Source organism: Monodon monoceros, unplaced genomic scaffold, assembly GCF_005190385.1.
Source record: "Monodon monoceros isolate NGI ecotype Baffin Bay Population unplaced genomic scaffold, NGI_Narwhal_1 Super_Scaffold_21, whole genome shotgun sequence".
NCBI classification, from domain to species: domain Eukaryota; kingdom Metazoa; phylum Chordata; class Mammalia; order Artiodactyla; family Monodontidae; genus Monodon; species Monodon monoceros.
The window spans coordinates 56,116,294-56,140,843 of record NW_021703778.1 but is presented as its reverse complement, the minus strand read 5'-3'; the positions used below and the strand labels follow the sequence as shown (position 1 = coordinate 56,140,843).

The window sequence follows — 24,550 nt, the reverse complement described above, 5'->3', positions numbered from 1 at the left end:
AAATCTTCCCGTTTTTCTCCATAGTGCCAGGCATGCTGGAGTATGAGAGTCTGCAGGGCATTTCCAGCCTGAAGCCCACAGGCTTCCGGAAGCGGTCATCCAGCATAGATGACACGGATGCCTACACAATGACCTCCATCTTGCAGCAGCTGAGCTACTTTTACAGTACCATGTGCCAGAACGGCCTGGACCCTGAGATCGTGAGGCAGGCAGTGAAGCAGCTCTTCTTCTTGATTGGGGCAGTCACCCTGAACAGCCTCTTCCTGCGCAAGGACATGTGCTCTTGCAGAAAAGGGATGCAGATAAGGTAAGACCCATAAAGCACCACTAATCCTGGAGAGGCTGGCCAGAAAGGATGCTCTTAAAGTCCAAGGCCACACACTCTGCCCTCCCTCCACAAGAGCTGCACTGCTGGAGGGTGTGCAAGATGACTCTTAGAACCTTGGAAATGTCAGCCATCTGATGCCAGGCCCTCTTCCCATCACTCCACCCCACGCTACCTTGACAGTCTGGCAGAATGTCTTCTACTAAGAACTAGTAATAGTGTATTTTAAATTCTGGCCCTCTGTGGTTATCATATACTCAACCAGTATTTATTGACCACCACTTCTGTGACTAGCACTGCTGGTGGGGGACACAGGAAACAGAGGAAGGGGTGATTTGATCCCTACCATTGAGAAGCTAAATGATGATTCAAAACCACTATAATTAAGTCACAAACAAGTGGTGAGGGAAGTGCTTCAGAGAGGAGAGATTATCGTGGACAGAAAAGTTAAAGAAGCCTGAAAACTGTGTGTGAGTGATTAAAAATGGGAGAACATTTCAGGCACGGCAATGAGTGGGCAAAGGCACAGTGGTAGAACTGAGTGAGGACCCGTCCTCAGGCAGGAGTAAATAGCTCCGTCTAGATTAAGCGGAGGTTTGTGTCGGGAACAACAGGTCCGCAGTAGAGTGGTAAGTTGGACCCAGACTGGGAGGGTCTGGAATGCCAGGCCAAGCACTGGGAGTTCATCCTGCGGACATGGTCATCCAGTTTTGAGGTGTGTTGACTTCTCTTTGTCTCTAAACCAAGGAAACACAGACCATTAGCTATTGTTTGAATTAACACTGTCACATTATTAGAAAGCATATAATATGGGATAGATATTTAAGATTTTTATAATATGTGCAGGGATTTGACACCTGTAGGTGATAGGAGAACCTGGGATGGTGATGATGGCAGTGATACAATGAAAAGTGACCCAAAAAAGTTTATTAAGCCAAGAAATAAACAAGAGGCATCCATTACATCTTTTTAGCATTAGAGGTGGACATCCCTACAAATCATTGTTGCAAATTCTCATGATACCAGGTTGTGGTTTTCAGATATGAGGGAGTATTCAGGAGGACTGGGCTTTTTTTCCTCTTCATTGAGAGAGGAAAGACTTCTGTTTATTTCCCGAGCACTGAGCAGATGCCCTGTAGCCCTCTGAGGTAGGATTCAGGCCTATTTAAAGTAAAGCCATAAACCTCATGAGCCATAAACCTCAGAGTCTTTGCTAAACAACTCTCATTCCACCAGTAGGTCCCCAAGTTGAGTGAACATCTGTCCCCATAGGTGCTCAGTATTTTCTCCTCTCACCAATTGAAAGTGCTATTAGAGAAGTACTGACTTTCCAGTGTGTTGGTCTGAGTAAGTAGCACATGCATTTAAGAGGCATTCATTCATTCAGATATTGACTCAGCTCCTGCCATAAACAAGGCGCACCAGGATTTACAATGACTTTACCATGACGACACAAGGAACACAATAACAAAACATGAACACAAGTGGAAAATCAAAACCACAGAAAAGAAAAACATAAACAGTAGACAGAGTAGCTTGAAAACTGGCTCTAGGCTTTCTGACTGCCAGGAGAAAAAGCCAAATGTCATAGCTCTCTGGTCTCTTCTGGCTTGGAGAGGCAGACCAGTTCTTGGGAAGATATAAAGATTTTCCTAGTATGTAATTCTTTTTTGTGCCTAGTCATGAGTTGTAAAAATATTATCTCATGTGCAACTTTATCTCACCATCTTCACAATAGCATTTTTGCTGCAAGTTCCACTGTGGCTGTTTTGCCCAGGGATCTTTGATAAGAACCTAGGTAGGGGTCCTGGAGACGGAGACAGTTCTGTTAGGAACCAGAATAATGTGGCCCAACTACAAACATTGCTTGATGGCCTGAGGGAATCTGGGGGGAGTACAAAAGGCGTTGACTTGGGTCTTGAAGGACAAGTAGGATTCCAGCTGACCCAGAACCAGAGGAATGAACACAGGCCTCAGTGAAGGAAAACCAGCCCCCTTTGAAAGGAGCACCAGGAGTGATGGGAGGACCTAGAAAGATGGGTTAGAAAGACGAAGCAGAATGCCAGCATGAGAAATGCATGCTTTAGTCCCTCAGGAGTGGCAGCCACAACAGATTTTTTTTTTCTTTTTTCAGAAGGCTTTAAACTATGAATTCAATTTCTTTAATAGTTGTAGGAATATTCAGGTTATATATTTCATCTTGGATGAGTTTTGGTAGTTTTTGGTTTTCAAGGAATTGGTCCACTTCATCAAAGTTGAGTTTATGTGTGTAGAGCTGTTCAGAATATTCCCTGTTATTCTTTTAATTTCTGCAGAATTTGTAGTGATATCCTCTCTTCCACTTCTCTGTGGGTAATCTGTGACTTCTCTTTTCCTTGGTCAGTCTTGCTAGAGGTGTATCAGTTTGGTTTCACTGATTTTTGTCTTTTCTTTTTTTAATTTAATTGATTTCTGTTACTGTCTTTATGATTTCATTCCTTCTGCCTACTTTGCATTTATTTTTCTCTTCTTCTTCTAGGTTCCTAAAGTAGAAGCCTGGATTATTGGCTCTGAGACCTTTCTTTTCTAACATAAGCATTTAATGCTATACATTTCTTTCTAAGCACTACTTTAACTCTATCACACAAATTTTGATATATTTTCATTTTTGTTCAGTTCAAAATATTTTCTAATTTCCCTCGAGTCTTACTCTTTGACCCATGGATTATTTAGAAGTGTGTTGTTTAATTTCCAAGTGTTTAGAGACTTTCTTGTTACCTTTCTATTATTGATTTTTAGTTTAATTTCATTGTGCTTGAAGAACATACTTTGTCAGTCAAACTCTTAGAAACAGAAGGTAGAATGGTGGTTGCCTGGGGCTGAGGAGAGAGAGAAAAAGGGAGTTGTTGTTCATTCAATGGATGTACAATTTCAGTTTTACAAAGTGAAAATGTTCTGGGAATCTGTTATACAACATGGTGCATATAGTTAACACTACTATACTATACACTTACAGTAGTTCAGATGGTAATTTTATGTAATGCATTTTCTACCACAATTTTTTTAAAAATCTCAAGGTACATCCAGGTTGACATATACCATAGATTGTGATATTAGAGTTACCAACCATCCTACTTTGCCCGAGACTTTCCCAGGTTTATTTTTAAAATGCAAACTTATAAATATTTTGGGACTTCCCTGGCAGTCCAGTGGTTAAGTCTTCACACTCCCATTGTAGGGGGTATGAGTTTGATCCCTGGTAGGAGAACTGCTAAGATCCCACTTGCTGCATGGCATGGCCTAAAAAAAAAAAAAAAAAAAAAAACACTTATAAATATTTTTACATTGAAGAAAACAAACTTTGTATGATTTCAGTTATTTTTAAATTTGTTAATATTTGCTTTTGTGACCCAGGTCTATTTTTGTGAATCTTTCCTATGCAGTGGGTTGAAAAGAATGTATATTCTGTTTTTGTTGGGTAGAATGTTCTATAAATGTAGATCAGACCCAGTTTGTTGATGGTATTTTTCATTTCTTCTATATCCTTGCTGATTTTCTGTCTATTAGTTCTACTGATTATTGAGAGGAGTGTTGAAGTCTCCAACTATAATTATGGAGTTGTCTATTTCTTCTTTCACTCTGTCAGGTTTTGCTTTATGTATTCTGAAGCTCTGTTTTTAGGTGCATACACACTAAGAATTGTTATGTCTTCTTGGTGAGTTAGCCCTCCTGTCGTTATGTGGGGTCTCTCTTTGTCCCTCCCTGGTAATTTTCTCTGCTTTGAAGTCTACTTTGTCTGAAAGTCTACTTTTTATTTGGATCAGTGTTTTCATAGTATATTTTTTTCCATCCTTTTACTTTTAACCTATCTGTATCATATCTGAAGTGAGTTTCTTGTAGGCAGCGTATATTTGGGTCCAGTTTTTTGTTTTATTTTTTCATCCAGTCTGACAATCTGTGCTTCTTAATTGGGGTTTTTAGACCATTTAAATTTAATGTAATTATTGGTATACTCAGATTTAAGTCTACCATTTTGTTATTTTCTGTTTGTTCCTTCTGGTTTTTATTTCTCTGATTTCCAGTTTCTGTCTTCTTTTGGGTTCTTTGAACATTTTTGGTACCCCTTTTAAATTTATCTATTTTTTCACTGTATCTCTTTGTATCTTTTTTAATGGCTGCTGTAGTAATTACAGTATACATACTTACCTTTTTCAGTCATTTTAGAATCAGTATCTTATCACATTAAGTGGAATGTAGAAACCTTACCATTACATAGGCCCCTTTCCCCTCTTCGCTTGTTGTCTTATATATTATATCTACATACATCAAAAACTCTGCCAGACAATGTTATAATTTTTGTTTTAAACCATCCAACATATTTTAAAGGACTTAATAGAAGAATGGTCTATTGTATTTACCCAGGTACTTATCATTTCTGTTATTCCTTCATTTCTAACGTTTCAAGTCTCATTTTCCCCCCAAATCCCATTTCGATTTCATTTTCCTTTTGCCTGAGGAAATTATTTTAGTAGTCCTTTTAGAGCAGGTTCACTGACGATAAATTCTCTTAGCTTTCTTTCCTCTGAAAATGCCTTCATTTCACCTTCATTCCTAAAGTATATTTTTATAGGCTACCAATGTCTGGGTTGACAGTCCTTTCTTTCATCAGTGTAAAAGTGTTCCACTTTTTCTGGCTTCCATGGTTTCTGATGAGAAATGCACAGTCATTTGAATTATTATTTCCCTATAAATAATGCATAGTTTTTCTGTGAGTTCCAAGTTTTTTTTTTCTTTGTGTTTAGTTTACCACAGTTTGATTATGATGCATCTGGGTGTGGATTTCTTTGGGTTTAGTCTCTTTGAGCTTCTCTGAACTTCTTGACTCTGTAGGTTTGTGGATCTCACCAAATGTGGCATTTTCAGCCATTTCTTCAAATGTTTTGTCTGCATCACACTTTCTCCTTTCCTTCTGAAATTTCAGTGACACAAATGTTAGACCTTTCATTATTTTGTTATCCCTGAAGTTCTGTTCTTTGTACTTTTCAGATTGGATAGTCTTTATTGATCCCTTGAAGTTCACTGACTCTTTTCTCTGCCATCTATATTCTGCTATTGAGCCTATTCAGTGAGTTCTTTTGTTTCAGTTATTTTTCAGTTGTAAATTTCCATTTTTTTGAAACATCTTCTGTTTCTTTTCTGAAGCTTTCTATTTTTTCATGTATTTCAAGATAGTTTGTCCTTACTTTTTGGAGCATTTTTGTGATAGCTTCTTTAAAGTCTTTATCATATGATTCTAACATCTGTGTCATCTCAGAGTTGATACTATTAATTGCCTTGTTTAATGTTACTTAAGATTTTCCTGGTTTTTGTATGCCAAGTAATTTTGAATTGTATTCTGGACACTTTTTATCATTATATTATGAGACACTGAGTCTTTGAATCCTATGGCGAATGTTGATACTTTTATCTGATAATCAGCTCACTTGGGTTCAGGCTCTGCAGGTTGTGGTTCCTATGTCAGTTCTGTCTTCAAAGCCTTTGTAACGCTATTTGGTTTTGTCTTTCTTTTTTTTTTTTTTTTTTTGCGGTACGCAGGCCTCTCACTGTTGTGGCCTCTCCCATTGCGGAGCACAGTCTCCGGACTTGCAGGCTCAGTGGCCTTGGCTCACGGGCCCAGCCGCTCTGCGGCATATGGGATCTTCCCGGACCGGGGCACAAACCCCTGTCCCCTGCATCGGCAGGCGGACTCTCTACCACTGCGCCACCAGGGAAGCCCTGGTTTTGTCTTGTGTGTGACACACAGCGCCCAGACTGAAACTTGGGTGGTGTGCAATCCTATAGTTTAGTCCTCAAGGTTTATGTGTGCCCTTGAGGGTCAGATCCATCCCTGGGCTCTGGGGTGTGTCCAAGAATTCATAAACAACTTTAAGGGTCACTTTCCCAAGCTCCTCCTCTCCACAGTACCCCTGGTACTTTCCAGATACCTGGGGATCCCCTCTTTGGTCCTCCAGACAGAAAACTGGGGCTTCACTTAACTCACTGTGTGGCACACTTCCAGCAAATGTCCCCACCTGGGGTCAAGTGGTGAGAGGAAGAGCAAGGAGAGTTCACGCCGTCCTCTTGAGCCACAACTCCTCCAACTGAAGAAAGTTCCCCTCTCTCAGTTTTAATTTCCTACTGGACCCTGTTGCCACAACCATAGGACTGTTTGGGGCTTGCACATGAGAGAATGAAGAAAAAAAAAGGAAAAGGAGAAGAAAGAAAAACAGAATTTCCACCCTCTCTCAGAGCATTAGGACACCCCTTTCCAGCACCGTGAGCCAGAACTAGAGGGCTCCTCCTGGAGCTCTTTGTTGGCACCCATGCCCACTACTGAGTTTCAGGCTGCTTTGAGTTCAGGCCAATGAATAGCAGAGGGAAAGATACTGGTAAACTCATTGTCAGTTTGGAGATACTTCAAATTCTGGTCTTCTCTCCCAGTCCACCTGCTACTGTTTACTTTTCAGAGTCCTCAAATAGCTGTTCCAGGCGTTCCATCCAGGTTTTATAGCTGCATTCAGTGGGAGAAACAAAATGGAGTGCTCGCTCCATCTTACCAAGAACCAGAACTCCAGCACAGAGTTTAGAGCGGGAGGATTAACATGCTCAAAATTCAGCGGATTCCCATTAGGAATCTATTGTAATAAGAACTAGTGGGACAAAATTGACAATGTAAAAAAAGGGGGCATAACCAGTGCAAGAGATGTTACCTCACACTCATTACATCCCTATAGAATACAGTAATTCAGCATTATTGTCCCAATGTTATAACCCATGGGGAGCTGCTAATCTGGAAGGTCAGAGCTGGAACCGACCTTAGAGATCACCTAGTTCAACACTCAATTTTTTTAAACAGCTTCATTGATATATAATTTACATGCCATAGAGTTCACTCATCTAAAGTGTATATTCAGTGGTTTTTGGTATATTTACAGAGTTATGCAGCCATCACCATCATGTAATTTTAGAACAGTTTTATCACTCCAGAAAGAAACCTTACACCCAATAGCAGCCACTCGTATCCCCTACCCAAGTCCCACTGGGGAGTCCCCTCCCCCTCAACCTAACCAACAACAAATATATTTTCTTACTCTATAGATTTGCCTATTCTGGACATTTTTAAAATAAATGGAATCATAAATATGTTGTCTTTTGTGACTGGCTTCTTTCCCTTAGCATAATGTTTTCATAGCTCCCCCCTGTGGTAGCATGTGGCAGTACCTCACTCCTTTTTATTGAGGAATAATATCCTATTGTATGGATAGACCACAATTTGTTTATCTATCCATCAACTGGTGGACATTTGGGTTGTTTTCTTTTTTTGGCTATAATGACTAATGGTGCTGTGAACATCTGTGTATGATTTTTTGTGTGGACATGTTTTCAGTTCTCTTTAGTAAGTACCTAGAAGTGGAGTTGCTAGGTCAGAAGGTAGTTTTATGTTTAACATTTTGAGGAACTGCCTAACTGCTTTCCTTAGCAGCTGTACCATTTACATTCCCACTAGCAATGTATGAGTGTTCTCAACACTCTGATTTACCAAGAGAGGTTGAGTAAACTCTCCAGGCTCACACAACGGATTGGTGGGATTAAAACCCATGGCTCTTAACTCATAAACCTATGATAATCGGTGACAGAAACAAGAATAAAAACCCCAGTGGACTAAAAGAAAGCCTCTACCAACTGAAAATTTTCTGCTAATTTGGGAAAAGAGATCAAACAATTTTTATACCAATGTAAGTCTTCTCTTCAAATACCACTATGATTTTTTCCTTTAATATATTTTCAAACCTATTATTAAGGGTACTTTAATAGATTATAAATTATTGTAGTCACTGTTCTTTGCTCAGATTTTCTCCAAAGTTTATTGCTCTTGTGGCCCCTCACCCTAGACCATCATGATCCTTAGAACCATGGATCGTGAGAGCTGATCATCTGGCCCACTCCCGTCTTGTTACAAATAAAGAAACTGCTGGGCTGTAGTCTTAAGGATCCCAGTGAGCTCTGGTACCATGCTGGGACACACTGGAGGATTCGGCACCCTCCCCTAAAGTGTTCTAAGCAGGTCACCCCTCTTCTCTGCTCCTCTGGCATTTACTCCAGGTGCAACATCAGCTACTTAGAAGAATGGCTTAAAGATAAGAATTTGCAGAACAGCTTGGCCAGGGAAACCTTGGAAGCTCTCTCTCAGGCAGCCTGGTTGCTTCAGGTCAAGAAGACCACAGACAGCGATGCCAAGGAAATCTACGAACGCTGTACCTCCCTGTCTGCTGTGCAGGTGACCAGGCTTGCTGAGTGTCTCCCTGATCTTCACCCACAGATCATGTAATTGGCATTGCCTTTCCTGGCTTAGCCAGCTGTGGGGTGCATCTGCATCTCTCTGTGCTCTTTGGGGAGCATACGTATCTCCCATGGGCTGCCCTCTTATCTAACAGCATTTATTAAATACTAACTCTAGGCCTTAAAAACATAAAAATGCGTATGACACATTCCCTGCCCGGTATACTCACATATGTGTATCTGTGGGGAGAGTGGGTGGGAGCAGGGAAGGAGGCTGGAAATGGGGAATTCTCTTAAGGTCATCTAATTATAGGATGTCCTTGCTGCCTTCTATGCTCTTCTCAGCTTGTTTTCTCTTTTGGAAAAAAATAACACATGGTTCCTAGAGCCAGATTATAGTCTGAAAGAACCACTTTTGGTTCCCGACTGTTCCCAGACCACTGGAACCATTATTTCATGGAGAGAGTTGTCCTCTTCTGTGGCCTCACACCATGTTATGTACTGTTTGCAGATCATAAAGATCCTTAACTCATACACACCTATAGATGACTTCGAGAAAAGAGTGACTCCATCCTTTGTTCGCAAAGTACAGGTGAGATCCTTAAGGATGTGTCTTTTAATTTTTAGTATAAGACAGTGTTGTTTAATTACCATCATAGAAATTCAGGATTAAAGTACATGTACCAAATATACAAAGGAAAGGCACCCAGGAAAAGCAGCAGGAATTCTCCCTGTCAAATTCCCTGTTTTCAGAACCCATTTTCCCCCCGGGTGGGAAGGGAACAAAAACACCAAAACCGTGACTCACATTCTGTGTTCCTTCAGCATGTCTTGTTTCTCATCAGTCTTTGAGTATATGCAAGGGAGCAGAGGCTGAATGGAAAGAGAGAACCTGTGTGCCCATTTTTTCTTATTTTAATCCCTGAAGTTTCTTGCCCAATGAACTAGGGCAGCAGTTCTCAAAGTTTGGTTCAAGGGTCCTTGCGGGGGGTGATTCTTGAGATGGTTTCAGGGAGTCTGCAAAGTCTGCCTTTTTCCAAATACATACCTGTATGAGGCAGACTTTTCTTCATACATTTCAACCAAAATAACATAGCACTAGAGGTGAATGCAGAAGCAGATACAAGATTCCACCTGTCATATTAAGTCATACATTTAAAAGAGTTACAAAATTATGAAACAATACCACTTCTCACTAGTTTTTTGATTTGTTTTCAAAAATATAGTTTTTCAATAAAAATATGTTAACATGTATTGGGCTTGTTATTTTAATGAATTAATAAATATTTAAAATTATTGTTTTAATTACTAATATGATAGATATCAGTAGTTATAACCACATGCACAAAAGCTGTTTGGCGTCCTTGGTAATTTAAGAGTATAAAGGGGTCCGGAAACCAAAAAGGTTTGCAAACCACTGAACTAAAAAGAAATATTAATGCAATAAAAATTTAATACTGAGCTCCACTCGTGTTTGGTCTTAGAATTATGCCATGAGAATAGGTGAGAATAGAAAGTAGATCGATTTACAGTCAGTCCATCCTGTGGGAAATTAACTTCTGAAGTGAAACAGAGCAAGTTGAGTATTGATGAGAGCTGATCTGGAAGACCTGGATAAACCATTTCACCTTGGAGCTGTGCTGTTGAAAAGCCATTTTGTGTGTTATCTCACATGATTTTGAAACGAGTTTTTCGCTGGAGATAGAGTTGTGTTTTCCTTGCTCTTGACTTCCAGACAGCCATAAAGCAGAGTGCCCTGGTTTCCTTACTCATTTTTCCTCTGGTTTTCATTTCAGGCTCTCCTCAGTAGCCGAGAGGATTCATCACACCTGATGTTGGATACCAAGTATCTCTTTCAAGTCACATTTCCTTTTACCCCCTCTCCACATGCTCTGGAAATGATCCAGATCCCCAGCAGTTTCAAACTAGGCTTTCTCAATAGATTATAGCAGGAAAAAAGAGAATAAATGCACTTTTCTTTCAAAAGCTAAATGAAGGTCACATAGAGGGATGTGGCTTATTAATTGGAACTGGAAATGCTTTGGAATGTGACTTAAGGAAGAAAATAAGAATTCTCCCAAATGGGCCACATCTGCTCTTGCTCGTGGTGATGGTGCTGCCACTGTCATCTTGTAAGAACACACGCCAGCTGAGGTTGGAAAGGCCACTTTTACCTTTGGAATCTCAGCCAGCTTTTACTAGAATTCCTGCAAGTCTCGTATTTTCTGCCAGGTGCCTCTTGTCTAGATCTATTTTGTGACAGCGGTCCACCCAGAGGGAGTGAGACCCAGGGACACAGTTTATCCTAAGTTTTCTAAAGTTCGTGTGAAGCCCAGATACATTTATGAAGCCACAAATGGGTTCTAGGGCTGAGTCTTCCAAATAATCCCATTTGGCCATGGCGGCCTGTCAAAGTCCTCTCACTCCATGCCTGCCTGATGGGGGCAGAGGTGTTTTACCAACACTTTTTACTAAGAACGCTCCTGCATAAAAAAATATTTATTTCAGGCCCCTCCAATTTTTAAGAGAATATTCAATCTGAAATGAATTATAGAAGTATTTTTATGTATATATCCATTTAAAACTAATATATCAGGGCTTCCCTGGTGGTGCAGTGGTTGAGAATCTGCCTGCCGATGCAGAGGACATGGGTTCAATCCCTGGTCCAGGAAGAGCCCACATGCCGCAGAGCAACTAAGCCCGTGCGCCACATCTACTGAGCCTGCGCTCTAGTGCCCATGAGCCACAACTACTGAGCCCGCGTGTCGCAACTACTGAAGCCCACGCGCCTAGAGCCTGTGCTCCACAATGAGAGAAGCCACCACAATGAGAAGCCCACGCACTGCAACAAAGGGTAGCCCCTGCTCACTGCAACTAGAGAAACCCCTCGCATAGCAACAAAGACCCAGCACAGCCAAAAATAAAAAAATGCAATAAATAAATTTACTAAAAAACCACAAAAACTAATATTATCATTCAAGCTTAATTTCCACGCCATTTATCATCTCATCCTCCAGAAGATTTCTTTAAACTTTATCTGCCAGCATATTTGCCATAATTTTTCATTGTTTAATATCTTTCATACAATAACTTAAAAAAATAAGTTTGAAAAGGCAACATAGTTGATTTTCTCTATCTTACCAGCATTCAAATCTGTTTTAAGATCTTCTCATAAGAATAATGGAAGAATTTTGTCAGTTCCTCCTTTTGAGAAATCTGTTTCCCAAGTTTTGTGGGAACTATTGTTCCCCCCAAGTTTTCTCCTTTCTTCCTTTCAGAGCATAAAACATCATTTGATAAGTACTCCGGGCCTGTGGCCTCTTCTGCATCACCCCAAAGTCACAGGCCATAGCTGTGATTCTGTAACATGGGCATGTATCTTAGGAGTGGAAATAATACATGATTATGAAGCAACATCACCCTACTAATATGTAATGTCTTTTCATATTACAAATGATTGAATTTAGTTCATTTAGATACATTGTATATGAAGAAATAAGAAGTAGAACTTTCTGACATTTTAATCAAAATAAATTACCAAATGAATTGGGTCAGATTCTTTTAATTGCTAGGAGATTACAGTTATTTTAAGTGTACAAGTTTTATGCCTTTCTTTAAGGGTCATACTTGAAGATGCTAGAATCTTTATAGATTCATAATATCTCATAAGGGCTTCCGTGGTGGCGCAGTGGCTGAGAGTCCGCCTGCCGATGCGGGGGACACGGGTTCGTGACCCGGTCCGGGAGGATCCCACATGCCGCGGAGCGGCTGGGCCCATGAGCCATGGCCGCTGAGCCTGCGCGTCCAGAGCCTGTGCTCCGCAATGGGAGAGGCCACAACAGTGAGGGGCCCGCGTACCGCAAAAAAAAATAAATAAATAAATAAGCATCACATAATATCTCATAAAACATATATAAAATTTTTTAGAGAGGAAGTAAATATGCCCTCAGCCCTGGCTCAGGCTCTGTCTGCATGGGGCTCCCAGACTGTGCCAGAATGAGGGGCTACTTGGTGGAGAGCTGGCTGGGTTTTGGTCCACACGGACTGCCTTCTCCATGCCCCTTCCTGGTCTCCCCTATGCCACAAAGAGACCATCACCCTTCCTTTTTGGCACCCGTAACTCAGGGCTCCTGTCTGTCTTACAGCATTTATCCTGGGCTATAAGACAGTAAGGCTGGCCATTCCCTCCACTACCCTGTGGGCATCCTGACGTGGCGAGCGGAACTGCAGGGGCAGAGTCCTACTGGAGGCGGCAGGGCTCGTGAGGGTTCAGTCCTGGGAAGGAGTAGATCCTGTTTGGAGACGGGGGGACCTGCAGAGCCTGAAAAGTTTATGCATGGAGAAGGGGGCAGGGGAGCCCTCGCCCCACAGTCTTGATCAGCTCTACGAAGCTGAATGTAGCAAGAGTGGCCAAAACAATGAGGTGCTGGTGGGGTGAGGACTGAAGAGGCAGGAGCTGCTGATAACCTTCAGTTACAGGTGAATGTCAGGGTTGCTCAGTAAAGCGGGGTCTGAATTTACGGGGGCCAACCCTGCTGAACTCTGCTTCCTGCAAAGGGCAGAGAACTGAGCCCTAGAAACTGGTCAACGGGGGTTCTGAGGGCACCTGGCAGCACGGATGGTCAGAAGGTTCGAGGGGTGAGTGAGTGATGCAAACTGCAGTGCGTGCTTCAGACGTGAGCACGGAGCTGCAGGTGGGAAGGAAGGGAGCAGCTGAGCTGTCAAGCCCAGGTAAGGAGATTAGTTAGACGGGATGTAATTGCCTTAGCACTTGGAGCTACAGCTCTAACTTCTCACCGTTCTGCTGATCGGTTCCATGTGTTGAGTCCCTGGAAGGTATGTATGTGTTAACATTAAATTAGAATACTCAGGCTTCCTTAAACGCTCAGAAAAGTGTTCAGGTGTGTGCATACCAAGGTGTTGACTGTGGTCTTTCTGTGTGGTAAAGAGTATGGGTGAGGGGTGGTATGGTAGTTAGTCTGTATGTTCTAATTTTTCCACAATACACATGCATATCTTTTGAAATAGGTGCTTTGTTTTCAAAATATATTTAGTATTGGCATCAGGGGAAAATTAAGCATATTTACAATTATTTAATCTGTTAAAAATTGACCCACATGGGACTTCCCTGGCAGTCCGGTGGTTAAGACTGCACTCCCACTGCAGGGGACACGGGGTTCGATCCCTGGTTGGGGTAAGATCCCACCTGCCGCTCAGTGCAGCCCCCCAAAAAAGGGATATTAAAAAAACCTGACCCACGTAACATTTCACATGTTAATGTAAACCTTAGAGTGCAGCTTATGGAATAGACAGAGGTTTCGGACACTAAACATTACATAAGTTTAGTTAAGTCTGGGAGATTCATCCATTTACTGCTATATGTATCGGCAGTTTATTCTTTTTTATTACTTAAACATATCACAATTTATGTATCTAGTGTATATTGATGAACATTTGGGTTTTTCCAGTTTGGGGCTATTATGAATAAATCTGCTATGACATTCTTGTTCATGGGGGTTTTTTTGAGGATACAAGTATGCATTTCTGTTGAGTATATATCAAGGAATAGAATTAATATGTATGTGTAGCTATAGTAGGTCCTATCAACCAGTTTTCCAATGTGGTGGTGCCAATTTATCCTCCCACCAGCAGAGGAGGTCCAGTTCTTTACATTCTCACCCACGTTTCACATCATCAGTCTTTTTTACTGTTAGGTATTCTGGTGGGTAAGTGGTGGATTCACGGTGTGGTTTTAACTTGGCGTTTCTTTGATGCCTAATGATGTTGAGCACCTCTTTATCTGTTTATTGACCATATGGATATCTGCACTTGTGAAGTGTCCAAGTCTTTTGCGCACTTAAAAAATAATTTGTGTTGAGATATGATTGCACACAATATAAAACTCTCTATTTTATAGCATACATTTCAGAGGTTTTTAGTATATTCACAAGAATGTACATTATCTAATTGCAGAACATTTCCATCACCCCAAAAAAGAAATCCCGTATTCATTAAGCAGTCACTCCCAACCCCCTCTCCCCCACCTATTGGTAACCTCTAATCTACTTTCTGTCGCTATGGATTTGCCTGTCCCGGACTTATCGTATAAATGGAATCACAACTTGTGGCTTTTTGTGTCTGGCTTATTTCACTTAGCATAAAATTTTCAAGGTTCTTCCATGATATAGCACATATCAGAACTTCATCATTTTTTATTGCCAAAGAAGAGTCTACTGTATGAAGAGACCACATTTTCTTTATCCATACCTCAGTTGATGGATATCTTAGTTGTTTCCGCTTTTTGTGTTACATGCTGCTACAAATATTCGTGTATAAATTTTTATGTGAACGTATGATATATCCAGGAGTGAATTTGCTTGGTCATTTGGTAACAACTCTGTTTAACTTTTTGTGTAACTGTCAAACTGTCTTCCACAGAGGATGTACCATTTTACATTCCCACCAGCAAAGTCTGAGGGTACTTTTGCCCATTTTTAATTGGGTCAATGAAGCATTATTTTGGAAGTGAAAACTGGTGATATCCTATATATCCAACGGTAGGAGGTTGGTTTATTAAATTATGATACTCCATTACTCCATAGGATAAAATAGTACTGAAGCTATTACCAAAAAACAGATAGCTCTGTAAGCACTAACACAATAAAGTTAGGTGAAAAAGCAAGTAGCTAACAGCCCCATTTATATAACTAACAAAGCTTTGTCTATGGCATCAGAAAAGTCTGGAAGAATCTAACTCAGGGAATTGAGTGCAGGGCAGATAGTGGGGACTTTCACTTTTGATTTTCTATCCTGGCACTGACTTTTTAAAAATAATCATGGGGTAGTGGGGGTTTTGGTGATTTTTTGCAACATCTGTTTAAGTGAAACATTTCAAAGAAATTTTGTGCGTGCCTTAGGGTTAGGGAACTCCTACTGCAGAACAACTTCATGTCAAAGCTTGTTAAAATGGGGTATTTTTATCTTTTTCTTGTTAAAATGCCCATTGAAGCATTTGCTCTAGCTTGAAAAATTCCCTCATCATAAAAAGGATTATTGTCAATAAGTACAATAGAATGTACTGAAATTAAATTTAGCCCATGTTATAAATATAAATGAAAAAACACCAGGATGTAAAAATATAAACAGTGTACATGACCAGTATGACCCCTGGTCCTAAAAATCTATTCTTGCAAACGCCGAAATGTGAAAAGGAGTCTCTCTGGGCAATGGGTTTATAGGTGATTGTTTTCTTCCTTATACCTTTCTGATTTTTCCAAACTTTCTACAACAACCACGTATAATGTTTATAGTTTTACAATACTATAATCTTCCAACTTTAGTTTGTAGCTTGCCCATGTTCAACCAACCAGATCTAAGATGCTAGCTATGCGATATGATTTAAGGTTGATATAATTCAAAATGTGTAGTCTCCATTTAAAAATTGGTGTTTTCCAAGAATATGCAATGACATGCAAAGGCGAAAACACTATTAAGCAAAAAACTAAAGTTCAAAATTGCGTATGGCATGTCATGCCAATTTTTTTAATGTATACACATAGGTGCTTATGAAGATCCTAGAAGAAAACATAAAATGCTAACACAGGCCAGTTATTTGTTAGGACAGGGCATGTAGGTGATTGATTTTCCTTCTTCATGTTCCTCTGTTTCCAATTATTTATAATGAACATGTACAGCTCTTATAATTTGAAAAAAATTAAAATTCAGTTTGGGAGAAAAGAATGATCCAGATTTGGAATATTGGCAATTTTTCTTTTCTTTTTAATATTTATTGGAGTATAGTTGATTTACAATATTATGTTAGTTTCTGCTGTACAGCAAAGTGAATCAGTTATACATATACATATATCCACTCTTTTTTAGATTCTTTTCCTTTATAGGCCATTACAGAGTATTGAGTAGAGTTCCCTGTGCTATACAGCAGGTTCTTATTACTTATCTATTTTATATATAGCAGTGTGTATATGTCAGTCCCAATCTCCCAATTTATCCCTCCTCCCCCCTTATCCCCTGGTAACCATAAATTTGTCTTCTACATCCATGACTCTACTTCTGTTTTGTAAATACATCCATTTGCACCCCCTTTTTTTTAGATTCCACATGTAAGAAATAGCATATGATATTTGTCTTTCTGTGTGGCAATTTTTCTACTTCTCTCTTTGTAGGGGTCGATCTTCCACAATTCCTAGTCATCCTTCTATTCCTTCTGCCCTCGCTTCCTCGGGTTCCTCTCTCCTTCCATTCCTGCAGCTGCTACTCTGTCCAGACATTATTTCCTCTTTCCCAGGACATGATAACAGTCTCTTAACCTAGTTGATTTTCCTGCTGTACTTTGTCTCTCTGACCTACTTCTGGAAGTGCAAATGCTGGAATAATCCACTTGAATGACGTCGCTCCCTTGCTGAATAAATCCACGGCTCACCTTCCTAATGCTATTACTTGGAGTCCTCAGCACGACCCCGTGACTGGCCGCCTTAGCAGGTTTGGGCAGTGGGGGGCGGGAGGTGGGCAACATTACTAGGGCCCCGGCACGGGCCAGGCTCGGGTGGGCAGGCCCTTTGCCAGTCTTTAACTCGCCCTTTGGGACAAAGCAGAGCGGCTTGATGGTCTAGCTCTGTGGTAAACGTTGTGGAGTCCCACTACATACAGATTCAGGCTCCGTCACTGACCTTGATCTCATTTAATCCCTCAGCATTTCCTCTGTGGTAACACGGATGTCCTTCCTCCCTCCCAGGGTGGCTGTGAGAGGTCAGGGACCAGCCCTTCGAGGTGATCAGTAGCTGGTCCCCTGCTGATCTCTCATCCTTAGGGGACTGCCCTCTACTCCTTCGTTCCTCAGAGATCTCAAGAACTCCGCCAGCCGGCCCTTGGCTGTAGGAGTCCACCCCAACTCATGAGCTCCCCATTCTCTCCCCAGCCCCCATGGTGACCTCTGGTAGACATTCCGCCTCAGCGGTGTCCCCACTGCCACCTGCCCCACAAATACATCCCTCTCATTTCGGGCTCTTCCAAATGTTCAGACCAGGGCCCCAATATCTTTACACTCAACGGTTCTCTTCTTTGCCCTTGACATGGCCCACTCTTTGGAACGCCTGTTAAATCGGCTCGGCGACAATGGCTGCTCCCTCCCACCTTTACCGCCTTGGCCTCCCTCTCCAACAGCGGCACCACGACCCCTCAGACCCCAGAGCATTGCTTTAGTTCATGCCTTCATCTCGTCTGAACTGTGGCCATAGGCTCCTCTCTGCTCTTTCCTCATCTCCAGCCTCATCCCCCCTCCCCTCCTTACCCCCCCACCCCCCCCACCCACCCCCCCACCCCGCTGCTGTGGTGGCGGCTGCTATGGCTGCTGCTATTGTAGCCACCCACAGGGCAGCATAACTGTATTCCAGCCTGGAGCTAAACGCTTCCTGCGCTGTCCCTCATAATTCCCCTGGTACCCCTGTGATGGTAGCTTCTAAGATACCCATTTGACAGACTAGCAAACAAAGATTCAGAGAGGTGAAGTTACTTACACACACATCCCTTTTTCTTCTCTCCCTCTTTTTCAGCTTCATCTTGGGTAAAAGATGTGTGATCAGACCTTTCTCGTTAACGTATTTGGCTCCTGTGACAAATGTTTCAAACAACGGGCTCTGAGACCAGTTTTCAAGAAATCTCAACAGCTCAGCTACTGTTCACCATGTGCAGAAATTGTAAGTGATGCTCTTTAAAACTTTAAGTCATTACCTGTCTTGAAACAATATCTAATGTGAGGGTCCTGTGACAGGTGGGTTGCCAGAGAATCAGTTCATGCACACACACACACACACACACACACATTTGCAGCACACCCAGGCTGGGTGAGACAGTATAGTGTGGGGATTTAGGATGTGGGCTCTGGGCTCTGACTGCCTGGGTTCAACTCCCAGTTATGTTACTTGGAGGCCTTGTACCAATGGACCTCCCCTCTCCCAGGAGGTCTGTTTCCCATCTGTAAAACAACAATAATGGCATCTGTCTCATAGGGTTTTCGGAGAAACAAAAGTGAGTTTATTTGAGAAAATGTTTAAAACAATACCCAGCAGAGGAAGTGGTCAATAAATGTTTTAACTTATTAGTTTTTAGAGCTAATGCTTTTTTCTTCTGTCTTCTCCTAGTCTGCTTGGCAAGCAAGCAAGCTAAAAGAAACTCTGGTAAATAAAGAGCCGGGGAGCACCTTCCCAAAGGCCCTGTTCCAGCTGTCCCTCGGAACAGCTCTGCAGAAAATTGAACCATATAGGGCCTCAGTATTTAGCAAAATCAGGCTCAAGGAAAAGTGCTCCTTGGGTCTAAGCCTTCAGCGAGGGTAGGCACTGAACACAAAACCTGGCACTTTTCAAAGTACACACATCAATCCTCACCAGAGATGGCTTTGCGCAGGCTTCAGATCTTGCAGCAGAAATGCCCACAGCCGGGCTGAGGCACTAGGAATATCCTGTCTCAGAGGATTTGCAAAGCCGTGTGGAGTCCCCACCTGGTCACAAGTGGTAAAGCACTCTTCCCCACAAGCTCAGTAGGAAATCCCGATCATGGACACGATGAAAAAACAAAAAACAAAACACATATCTAAGGGAGGAAAGATAACGTTGACATTTTATCCAACTGAAGAGGAAAAACCATATTCATCCTTTTGGTCCCACTGTAACCCCTGACAGTGATCACATTTAAAAAAATTATTCCTATAAAGCAAATTGCAAGTAAGCAGCCTCAGGTGGCACACAGGCTTTGGTACAGCATAGTAATCCTGACGTCACGGGGTTCAGGCTCAGTGTGATGGGCTTCTACCTGCAGCACATTGTGTTCTAAACTTGGATCTGCAAACTGCAAACTGAGCACATTCAGTTCTTAAAATAAACCTGCTTTTTGATGGCCCTACCATCCTGGAGCAGTGCTATTTATTAATCCAGCTCTTCTCCTTTTGAAACAACTTCCTCTGTGGACAGAAGGAGCCCAGAATCCCAGATGTCAGGTCCTCTGTAGCATCACAGATTCTTCCCAGGTCAGAACCCCGCCTGGAGATATTCTTCAGAGGATTGTCGCCAGCTATCTCCACCACAAGCACCTGGGGTTCCCAAATATTCAGACAGATTCTTTTGACTGTGCAGACATCCAAATGACTGACAGCTAACTTTTTAATCCAGGTGTTTGGGATTGTGTAGACACAGCCCCCCGTGGACACTTTCCATGGATAGGGGCAACCCTGTAACTCCACCACTGCTGAAACGTAGCAGATCTCAACTTTTCTGACCCCCAGCTTCCTCACTTACAAAAAGCAGTGAACAGCAAACCACAGGAAGGCACTTTGCAAACTTTGCCAGCCATTGAAAAGTTACATGGCCTCATGTCTAGATGGTAAAGTCTCCAGATTGGAGGCTGTTTGGGGGTTATTTTACACAAAGAGCCTTCAGAGGAGGGCACACACCAGTATGAAGCTCCACTCACCCCAGGTCTTCACAAACAGGCAGCCCCTGAGGCAGACACACACATCCCACGGTGGGCAAAGAGGTGCCAGCCTGAGGAGGTGATGAGAGGATGCTGCTCTTCCCAGGTCTTCTGAGATGAGCCTTGGGAGAAGTGTCCCCCATGATCCAGTGTCTCATTTAAATTACTTCCTGTGAATTGCTCAAGTGTACCAGGCAGCCTTAATGATAACAACCAGCACATACTCTGAATGCTCTACGTAGTCACTCCTGATGAGGATCCTATGAGGAAGGTGTTTCTGACACTTTCTGGGAGTGTGAACTAAACAAATCATTTAACCTTTCTGTGCCTCAGTTTCCTCATTTGTAAGATGGAGGTGACAATAGTACCCATTCAGGGTGACTGTGGTGAGTTATTAATGTAAAGCGCTTGGAACCGTGCCTGGCATGAAAAGAGACTGGAAAGAACGGATGCTTGAGTCTGCCACAAAGTCACTAATTTGCTTCCTTGAGGGAACTATAGCAACCCTTCATTCTAAGGTGGAGGAAGCTGCCTCAGAAGTGACGTATCTGAGATCACTGGGCAGGGGCTCAAAAGCCCCGAGTCTGGGTCCCTGTGTGTCCCTGGCCCCACCACCACTTCCTTCTGCTGCCAGGGACTTAATTCCCGAGTGAATAAAAGAAAGGCAAAACCAAGAACGGGCAAAGACCCCACAGCTTCTCAGAAGCCAGAACTAGCTTTGTATATTTAAGTCAATAAACGAGGAGAGTTTTCATTTCGTTGTAGGGGGAGCATCAGAGCTATCAGGGGTCAGACTGGGTACCAGTGGCGCGAGCCAGGCCCCCTTAACCTCTCCTCTCTCGGCAGGCAGAAGCCACCAAGGACGGGAGATGTGTGCGAGGGACTGGGGGAAAGGGGTGTTGCAAGGGCTGTGTCACTGGGGCTTCCCCAAGCTCCCAGGAGCCGGACAGTCCTGGGTTAGAATCCCAGCTTGGCCCTCACTAAGTGCGCGTCCTTCAGCAAGTCACGTATCTCCTCCTAACCTCGGTTTTCCCACCCGCAAAATGGGCACCACACTCCCTGCGTCCCCGGGTGCTGTGCGCTGCAGCGCTAACTCGGGCCTCGCCTAGGGCACTGCGCAAGGGCTCTGCGCCCGCGGACACGTCCGGGGAAGGGGGGAGGGGATCGGCCGCAGCCGCCCGGCTCTCAGCAGCCGGCGTCAGCGCCGAGGGGCGGGGCGCGCTTGGGGAGACGGCTGGAGCTGCGCCGGTGGCGGCTCGGCGCAAGCTCGCCGGCCCGGCCTCCGCCGCCCGCTGACTCGCATCCCCGCTTCCCTCCCGCCGCGTCCCCGCTCGAAGATGGCAACCGACGGGCTGCACGAGAACGAGACGCTGGCGTCGCTCAAGAGCGAGGCCGAGAGCCTCAAGGGCAAACTGGAGGAGGAGCGGGCCAAGCTGCACGACGTGGAGCGTGAGTGCGGGCCGGGGCGGGGCCGGGGTCTGCGCGCCGGGAGGCGGGCCGGGGAAAGGAGACCGGCTCCGGCTCCCGCGGGGGATAGGGGGAGAAGATGGAGGGGGGCGGCCCGGGCCCGGAGCCAGGCCCGCGCCATCGCCCGGGATGAGGGCCCCGGTGCCCGGGCGCCAAATGAGACGCGGGTAGCGGCCCGAGCCCCCGGACGCGCGGGTGGGGGACCCGAGACGGACGCTCGCGGGCTCCCGGCACCTCGCAGAGCCCCTGCCGGCTAGTGGAAGCCAGCCCGCCTCTGGGCGGGGGCGGCCCCTAGCCGCTGTCCTCCTGACGTTGGATCGTGGGACCAGTTACGGTCATCACCCGCCTGCTTGGAAGACGCAAGCTGATCTCATTCTTGCCCTTCCCCAGCGGAGCGGGGTGGGCGGGGCGGGGGTTGGTTGTCAGCAAGGGCAAGCGCAGCGAGCTCTTGTGGACGCGGCCTAGGGTAAACTCCTGGGTTTTTTGGTAAGCATTTTACTTTCTCCATCACTGTTGTCTTTTCTCAGTTTTGCTTTTGCAAGGACCCGGACTCTGATATAAAAGCTCACTTTTCCAGTCCGAGAGTGGAGAGCCAGATGGGGGAAGGGAAGCAGAGGAGCTTACCAAATCCAAACATTTAGTTCCTTTAAGGCTGTTTAAGAAGCTTTTGGATGGATGAGGTGTGGTTAGCATAAAACAGCAGTAGCAATCTTAAATAAACTTACATTATTGACCACGACCATAATTCAGAACCGGTCTGTGACTTTTGTGAGGGAACAGTTAAATAGCCAGGTTACATGACTCTTAGTGGGATCAGCTTCCCTCTACTCTGTGGGATGCTTTGTCCTCAGTAGTGCTTGGGCTCAGGCCAGGCTTGGGGAAGTGGCTTCATCTGCTTCCTTTTCAGCCCTGAGGGTGGCAGCTCCCCTTTGCTGAACAGGGCCTCCTCATGCGTGGTGTTCTCAGGCACACCTGTACATTGTGATCCTGCTCTTTTGGCACCACCCCTCTACATTCACTTTGGAAAAGAAAGATGGGGTTTATGCTAGGTCCTTTAGCACCTGATTCCTTTCTTTGAAAAAAAAAAATCACTTGATAGAAGCAGGTGACCTGAATTTCAAATGTGCTGTGCTTTTGTAGGAGGCAGGCTAAGCCCCTATATCATTTAGAAATGTATTCAGCTACAATTAGCTATAAACCCCAAATAAAGTAATTAAGCAAATTGGGAGTTATTTTTCTTAACAAGAGCAAGGGTAGGCGATTATCAGCTTTGGTTCAGCTGCCCGGTGTGCTATCAGGAACCCATGCTTCTTCTGTCTCCACTACCTCAGAGCACTGGCATTTGCCCCATGATTATAACTGCCACAGCGCCCAGCATCATCTCCGTATCCAGGGCTGGAAGAAGGGGGAATGTGGGCACCAGCTTCTGTTTCTCCTTCTTTTCAGGAAGGCAAAAGTTTTTTCACAAACCTCCTTTCTCCCCAACAGATTTCTGTTTGCACTTCATTGGCCAGAACTAGGTCACATGGCTACAGCAAGGGAGGCTGAGAAAGGGAGAAGTGAGCTGAGTACGCTGCCATCCCCAGACAAAGTTGGGTTCTGTTATCAGAGAAGTAGGGAATGGATAATGGGTCTGCCCCATTTCCCTTTGCAAATTCCTACACTCTGCAGGTGATAGTGACGATGCTGCAAGCATGGTGTTAGTGCCTCGGAGGTAGGTCGTCTGATTTCTCCATTTTACAGACGAGGAAACTGAGGCACAGAGAGGTGAAAGGACTTGCTGAAAGATCCCAGCTAGTAAGTAGTGGACCCAGGATTCCAGCCCAGCCAGTCAGAGCTCCAGCCCATCCTCACTTCAGCTTTTTTGCCAAACGTCTTAGTGCTCAGTGCAGAGGGCATTCTCCAGAAATGCTCTGGAGAGTAAAGGCTGCCCACTGGGATATTTTTCAGGCTTTTCTGTGAATCTGGTAAATTGCCTAAGGCAGAGCGATGGTCAAGATGCAGCTTTTCAACAGGGAACCTCTGTCCTGCCAAGAATGCAGTGCTCTCAGAGGTCGGGGCCAAATTTTGGACCCACAGTGGAAGGATTTATCCCCACCTGCATGTGTTAGAATTTTTGAGTAGAAAAGACCAGAAGCCATGTGGTCAGGGTCCCCTTTATTCCCTCTGTATCTTCCGGACCACTTCTCTTCCACTCTCATGTAAAACCCCTGTTCCTTTGAGGCTCCGAGCATTCAACTGATCTCCTCCTCCATGCTGCTGTCTCCTGACCCCCCAGCCAGGCTCCCTCCGTTTTTGAGGACTATGGCACATGGCTCAAGCCTTCCTTTTGACCCTAAGCCCTGTCCTATCCCTGGTGTCTTCAGGATCCACAAGGGTGAACAGGAGAGTCACTCCGTCACAGCCCCCCGGGGCCTTGTAAGCACTCAGCACTGCTTCTCCTTTTGTGACCGCAGTCTCTCCCACAGAGATCTCCATGATCCCTGGGCTCTTCTCTCTCCCAGTCTCTCAGCCTCTTCCTGAGCATGTGCGTTTTTGCATTTTGGTGATGTTAAATCATAGGTTGCCCTGTAGCCCCTACCCTGGTCGGGGAAAGGTCTTTAGGCCGTAGCCAAGGTGACCAAGTCATCCTGGTGCACCTGGGACTCTTGGTTTTAAAATGGAAAGCCTTGCATACTGGGAAGCCTTCAGTCCTGGGCAAACCAGGACAGTTGTTCAGCCTTCTGTTAGCTCTGACTTGCCCAAATTCTTGCTGTAAAAAACTCAACACAACAAAACTGCAGAGCATAAACTTGGAGGAAAGAGAACTTAACTGAACTTCAGACTCTCAGTTCTTCAGCTCCCATCCCTTTGACCCTCAAACCAGCATCCATTTTGTTGGACCCTCATTCCCAAGTCAGACCCTGGGCCAACTTTAACTACAGGAAGTGGCCTTTATGGGTGACCTAAGGGGAAGCCAGCCTACATCAAACTCCACAG

General features: G+C 44.0%; 2 protein-coding genes across 10 annotated transcripts in view; both read left to right on the top strand.

Annotated features, from left to right (window-relative positions):
- Positions 1 to 11,371, top strand: part of MYO5C (myosin VC) — a 117,908-nt gene extending 106,537 nt beyond the window's left edge. For 2 of the 4 annotated variants that reach the window (XM_029238890.1, XM_029238889.1), the window contains exons 38-41: positions 25 to 307; positions 8,447 to 8,621; positions 9,135 to 9,215; positions 10,420 to 11,371. In XM_029238890.1, coding sequence (XP_029094723.1) covers positions 25 to 307; positions 8,447 to 8,621; positions 9,135 to 9,215; positions 10,420 to 10,572 — 692 coding nt within the window. In that variant the 3' untranslated portion in view covers positions 10,573 to 11,371. Of the gene's footprint in view, positions 1 to 24; positions 308 to 8,446; positions 8,669 to 9,134; positions 9,216 to 10,419 lie in introns of those variants that run through there. The other 2 variants (XR_003796006.1, XR_003796007.1) reach the window with 2 other exon arrangements.
- Positions 11,372 to 15,071: 3,700 nt separating this feature from the next.
- Positions 15,072 to 24,550, top strand: part of GNB5 (G protein subunit beta 5) — a 50,376-nt gene continuing 40,897 nt past the window's right edge. For 2 of the 6 annotated variants that reach the window (XR_003796041.1, XM_029239171.1), the window contains exons 1-3: positions 15,072 to 15,187; positions 18,193 to 18,336; positions 21,442 to 21,553. Coding sequence is in view for 5 of the 6 variants with exons in the window: in XM_029239171.1 (XP_029095004.1) it covers positions 18,211 to 18,336; positions 21,442 to 21,553 (238 nt within the window). In the remaining variant the exon portion in view is untranslated. Of the gene's footprint in view, positions 15,188 to 16,934; positions 17,123 to 18,190; positions 18,337 to 21,348; positions 21,554 to 24,550 lie in introns of those variants that run through there. The other 4 variants (XM_029239172.1, XM_029239174.1, XM_029239173.1 and 1 more) reach the window with 4 other exon arrangements.